The sequence below is a fragment of the Oncorhynchus mykiss genome, chromosome 2, assembly GCF_057628025.1.
Source record: "Oncorhynchus mykiss isolate SJ-2025 chromosome 2, ASM5762802v1, whole genome shotgun sequence".
Lineage (NCBI taxonomy): Eukaryota > Metazoa > Chordata > Actinopteri > Salmoniformes > Salmonidae > Oncorhynchus > Oncorhynchus mykiss.
Window position 1 is genome coordinate 101,221,987 of NC_143023.1, and position 6,000 is coordinate 101,227,986.

The following is a 6,000-nucleotide window of genomic DNA, read 5'->3' on the forward strand; positions in this document are numbered from 1 at the left end:
AAATGCAGCGTGGTTGTTATTCATGGTTTTTTAATAAAGAAAACTAAACATGAATAAACTAACAAAACAATAAACGTGTGAAAACCTAAACAGCCTATCTGATGACAACAAACACAAAGACAGGAACAATCACCCACAAAACACTCAAAGAATATGGCTGCCTAAATATGGTTCCCAATCAGAGACAACGATAAACACCTGCCTCTGATTGAGAACCACTTCAGGCAACCATAGACTTTTCTAGATCACCCCACTATACCACAATCCCAATACCTACAAAAAAAAACAAGACAAAACACACCACATAATTAACCCATATCACACCCTGGCCTGACCAAAATAATAAAGAAAACACAAAATACTAAGACCAGGGCGTGACAACAATATGCAATCTAACTCAACACTTAACTACTATAAAATCAGAAAAAATTACAATAAATATAGGTTAATTATTCACAAGACATTTATTAAGCAGTGTTTATGCCACCATTTGTAAAGCACAGGTTTGTCTAATTTGACACAGTGGGTTATGTCATACAGTTATGCCACACGGTTATAGATGATTTGTAACACATTTCTGTAGTGTTTGTGAAGCCTTTATACTGACCCTGTCATTGGACCCTGTTATTGGACCATGTCATTGGACCCTGTCATTGGACCCTGTCATTGGACCCTGTTATTGGACCCTGTCATTGGACCATGTTATTCGACCCTGTCATTGGACCCTGTCATTGGACCCTGTCATTGGACCCTGTTATTGGACCCTGTCATTGGACCATGTTATTCGACCCTGTCATTGGACCCTGTCAGTGGACCCTGTCAGTGGACCATGTCATTGGACCATCATGCACCATAATTTAAAAACTGTGTAAAGTGATAAAACAGTGACTTCATATTTCTATTCCAAGAATGTGGAAAGGCACAGCGCTCACTCAAACATATCATGTACTTAGACTTTAACTTCAACCTGGAGGTAATTATTAAGCCCAGGATGAATGTAAATATTATCATGAACATGTAGCAGGTGTCATGATGGTAACAGGGTGCAGGTGTCATGATGGTAACATGGTGCAGGTTTCATGATGGTAACATGGAGCAGGTGTCATGATGGTAACATGGTGCAGGTTTCATGATGGTAACATGGTGCAGGTGTCATGATGGCAACATGGTGCAGGTGTCATGATGGTAACATGGTGCAGGTTTCATGATGGTAACATGGTGCAGGTTTCATGATGGTAACATGGTGCAGGTGTCATGATGGTAACATGGTGCAGGTTTCATGATGGTAACATGGTGCAGGTTTCATGATGGTAACATGGTGCAGGTGTCATGATGGCAACATGGTGCAGGTGTCATGATGGTAACATGGTGCAGGTGTCATGATGGTAACATGGTGCAGGTGTCATGATGGTAACATGGTGCAGGTGTCATGATGGCAACATGGTGCAGGTGTCATGATGGTAACATGGTGCAGGTGTCATGATGGTAACATGGTGCAGGTGTCATGATGGTAACATGTAGCAGGTGTCATGATGGTAACATGGTGCAGGTGTCATGATGGTAACATGGTGCAGGTTTCATGATGGTAACATGGTGCAGGTGTCATGATGGTAACATGGTGCAGGTGTCATGATGGTAACATGGTGCAGGTGTCATGGTGGTAACATGGTGCAGGTGTCATGATGGTAACATGGTGCAGGTGTCATGATGGTAACATGGTGCAGGTGTCATGATGGTAACATGGTGCAGGTGTCATGATGGTAACATGGTGCAGGTGTCATGATGGTAACATGGTGCAGGTGTCATGATGGTAACATGGTGCAGGTGTCATGATGGTAACATGGTGCAGGTGTCATGATGGTAACATGGTGCAGGTGTCATGATGGTAACATGGTGCAGGTTTCATGATGGTAACATGGTGCAGGTGTCATGATGGTAACATGGTGCAGGTTTCATGATGGTAACATGGTGCAGGAACTGTGACTAACTTAAGCGTTCAACAACTGTTATATCTCAACCATTGTCTGACCCTTTTATTGTGTGTTCTTTCAGTGGCCAAACCTGTTTGTGTCCACAACAATACTGAATACACGGTGAGAAGTGACACTTCTTTGATATCACTCAGAGCTGTATTACAATAAATAATTTGTACATTTTGTATAAAATAAACCTAAATATTGATGTACCAATTACAGATGGCCCCTTTAAGTAATCCTGAGAGCCACTGTGGCCCCAGGCTGAATTTTTGCTTCAGTGCATGATACTAACTCTCATTCTCCAGCTTGGTGAAAATGTTCCCAACGGCACCTGTGAGGAGTGCAAGTGTGGTCCTAAAAAGGATCCAGTCTCCAAGCTATATGTTGTTGAGTGTGCCCAAATCAACTGTAACACCACCTGCCCAACGGTACTGCACTCTGGATAATTGCAAACTCGGTTTAACATAAGTGAACCATTTTACATGGTTGGCTATACAGTATAATATTCCAGGTTTATATGAAGGAAATCCCCTAACGATGTCACCATGTTGATTCTCCTCCAGGGTTATGAGTATGAAGTCCTACCTGAGAAATGTTGTGGAACGTGTGTACAGAAGGACTGTGTTGTCGGTCTCCCAGATGCCACATCTCACATCATTCAGGTGACATTGATGAGATAATGCACCCAAATTAGATTATTTTTAACATCAGATATCTTTGTGAAATGTCAAAGGGACGAATGACATCAATTATGAGAACATATAATTGCTTAGAAATTCTCCTAAATGTTAAAGATGTAAATGCTTAAGAATGTAATGTTTGTTTACATTTTCGAATAATGATGTACATATTTCTGAAAAGTTTATAAATGATTTATCAACTCTTATTTATTGAAGTTTTTATAACGTACAGTATTAAATTACCAACATTATTTTTTTTGCTACTTGACAGCTTGGGAAGTTTTGGTCGCCCCCTAGTGACCGCTGTGTGAAGTATGAATGCACGAAGACAAACAGCCAGTTCATCGTTGTGGAATCCAAATTTAAATGCCCAGTGTTCCGTCCAGAGGACTGTGTCCCTGTAAGTAGATGAGGAAACTGGTTGAATGTGTTTGTTTGAAGTAAAGTTACTATTCCTAAATATACTGCTTGCTTCATTTGATAGTAACTTGGAGGTTATATTGAATTTACACCCGAGTAACATATTCATAGATGATCATAGTTTTCCATTATAACATCTACACTGTGTTCTCTAGCTCATTAGACTGTAACTAGTCGTATCCATTTGAGCTGTACACTATTCTTTTTGACAGGGAACTGAGAAAACTGATGCAAATGGATGTTGCACAACCTGTAAGTTAAAACAATATAATATAATATAATATATAATTCATGATTTGTTTTGTATTTTTCATTTATACATCAGATTTACTAGTCAAACATAACCTCTTATGAACCTGACCTCTTCTGAACATAACCTCTTATGAACCTGACCTCTCATGAACCTGACCTCATATGAACGTAAACTCTTATGAACATAACCTCTTATGAACCTGACCTCTTATGAACATAACCTCTTATGAACCTGACCTCCTATGAACATAACCTCTTATGAACCTGACCTCTTCTGAACATAACCTCTTATGAACCTGACCTCTCATGAACCTGACCTCATATGAACGTAAACTCTTATGAACATAACCTCTTATGAACCTGACCTCTTATGAACATAACCTCTTATGAACCTGACCTCCTATGAACATAACCTCTTATGAACCTGACCTCTTATGAACATAACTTATGAACCTGACCTCTTATGAACATAACCTCTTATGAACATAACTTCTTATGAACCTGACCTCTTATGAACATAACCTCTTATGAAATTGACCTCTTATGAACATAACCTCTTATGAACCTGACCTCTTATGAACATAACCTCTTATGAACCTGACCTCTTATGAACATAACCTCTTATGAACCTGACCTCTTATGAACATAACGTCTTATGAACCTGACCTCTTATGAACATAACCTCTTATGAACCTGACCTCTTATAAACATAACCTCTTAATAAACATAATCTCTTATGAACCTAACCTCTTATGAATCTAACCTCTTATGAACATGTCCTCTTATGAACCTGACCTCTTATGAACATAACCGCTTATGAACCTGACCTCTTATGATCATAACCTCTTATGAACATACCCTCTTATGAAATTAACCTCTTATGAACATAACCTCTTATGAACCTAACCTCTTATGAACCTGACCTCTTATGAACATAACCTCTTATTAACCTAACCTTTTATGAACATAACCTCTTATGAACACAACCTCTTATGAAACTGACCTCTTATGAACATTACCTCTTATGAACATTACCTCTTATGAACATAACCTCTTATGAACCTGACCTCTTATGAACATAACCTTTTTGAACCTGACCTCTTATGAGCCTGACCTCTTATGACACAATAAATCAATGTTGAGTTACTGTAGATGAAACTGAATACAGATGTGATGTACTCACCACTTTAAAATGTCCTCCTTAACTCTGTCTACCTCCACAGGCACTTTAATCAGTCACTGTGACGTGAAGAACACCACCACCTACCTTGAGGTGAATAACTGCAGGTCCTCTGTGCCGGTGGAAATCTCAGCCTGTGGGGGATCCTGTGGAACATCTTCTATGTGAGTACGAACTCTAAATAAGACCACACACACACATGCCAAAAAAGCACACAGAAACAAACGCAACATGCATTTGGGTCTTTTTAGAAATTTGTAAGTGGGGAATTGGATTGAAGGGTGAGAATTCAATGGAAGTTGACCTATAGCAGAATAAATGTGGTACTGTTTCTAACAGTGTTGTTTGTGTGTCCTGTTTGCTAGGTACTCTGCAGAGAAAAACACCCTGATGCACTCCTGCTCCTGCTGTCAAGAGATGTCTACCAGTGAGAGGAAGGTGGAGATGGTCTGCCCTGATGGGAAGAAGATCATGCAGTCCTACATTTACATTGATAAGTGTGGCTGCCATGACTCTGAGTGTGACAAGAAGAACCACTTAGATTAGGCCTTGACGAATTAAGTCTTTTAAAATGTTCTTATTTACCTGCATGGAATATTCAATAGTTTTATCTAAAGGGAACCAATAGGGTCTGTCTCATTATCATATAGGCTACTTTCATGAACTGTATGTTCTTTCTCTCTACACTACCATAGACATTATGCAAACCTATTAAACTGATGAAGAAGCATGAAGTCATTATCTTTCTTGTTTTATTTCATATTGTCAAGTGCGTCATTGTGTGACTAGGGAAACAGTACACATAGTATTTAATAAAGAACATATTCATTACATAACTGTTACTATTAAAAGGGGCAATCTGCAATTCAAACAATAACAAAGTGGCCACCCTGCCAGTGTTTTGGCAAAAAGTTGAAGAATGCGGCTGGAGAAATGTAACCACTCTCAAGTTCATAAACAAGGCCATGGATGTAAGAACTGACTGTCCATGATATCAAAATGACAGTTTTAATCATGTTTTGAGGCTATACAGTTTTTGTTAACAATTATGTCGTTTACCAACAATGGAATAAAACAATCTTATATTTTGGGTTGTGATGGACTACGACAGTTGAACTCAGCTCATTAGGCATTTATAAGTGATATTCTTCAAGAATCAATAGGTGTTATCAATTTACAAGTCCAGAACAATATTATTCATTACAATATTATCCAGTGAATCCAGTCAACACAAAATGCAGAAATAAAAATATAATTAATGCCTTACCTTTGACAAGCTTCTTTTGTTGGCACTCCAATATGTCCCATAAACAAAATGGTCCTTTTGTTCGATTAATTCCGTCGATATATATCCAGAATGTCCATTTATTTGGCGCGTTTGATCCAGAAAAACACCGGTTCCAACTTGCGCAACGTGACTACAAAATATCTCAAAAGTTACCTGGAAACTTTGCCAAAACATTTCAAACTACTTTTGTAATGCAACTTTAGT

At 38.7% G+C, this 6,000-nt stretch overlaps 1 protein-coding gene across 1 annotated transcript in view; it reads left to right on the plus strand.

Moving 5' to 3' along the window:
- The window catches only part of LOC110501031 (uncharacterized), a 50,695-nt gene extending 45,457 nt beyond the window's left edge, over positions 1-5,238 (plus strand). Inside the window, exons 42-48 of the mRNA XM_090214300.1 lie at positions 2,053-2,093; positions 2,282-2,404; positions 2,540-2,638; positions 2,928-3,056; positions 3,289-3,328; positions 4,552-4,672; positions 4,874-5,238. Of these exons, the coding sequence (XP_090070426.1) occupies positions 2,053-2,093; positions 2,282-2,404; positions 2,540-2,638; positions 2,928-3,056; positions 3,289-3,328; positions 4,552-4,672; positions 4,874-5,054 (734 nt within the window). The 3' untranslated portion in view covers positions 5,055-5,238. The remainder of the gene's footprint in view (positions 1-2,052; positions 2,094-2,281; positions 2,405-2,539; positions 2,639-2,927; positions 3,057-3,288; positions 3,329-4,551; positions 4,673-4,873) is intronic.
- The last annotated feature ends 762 nt before the right edge of the window (positions 5,239-6,000 follow it).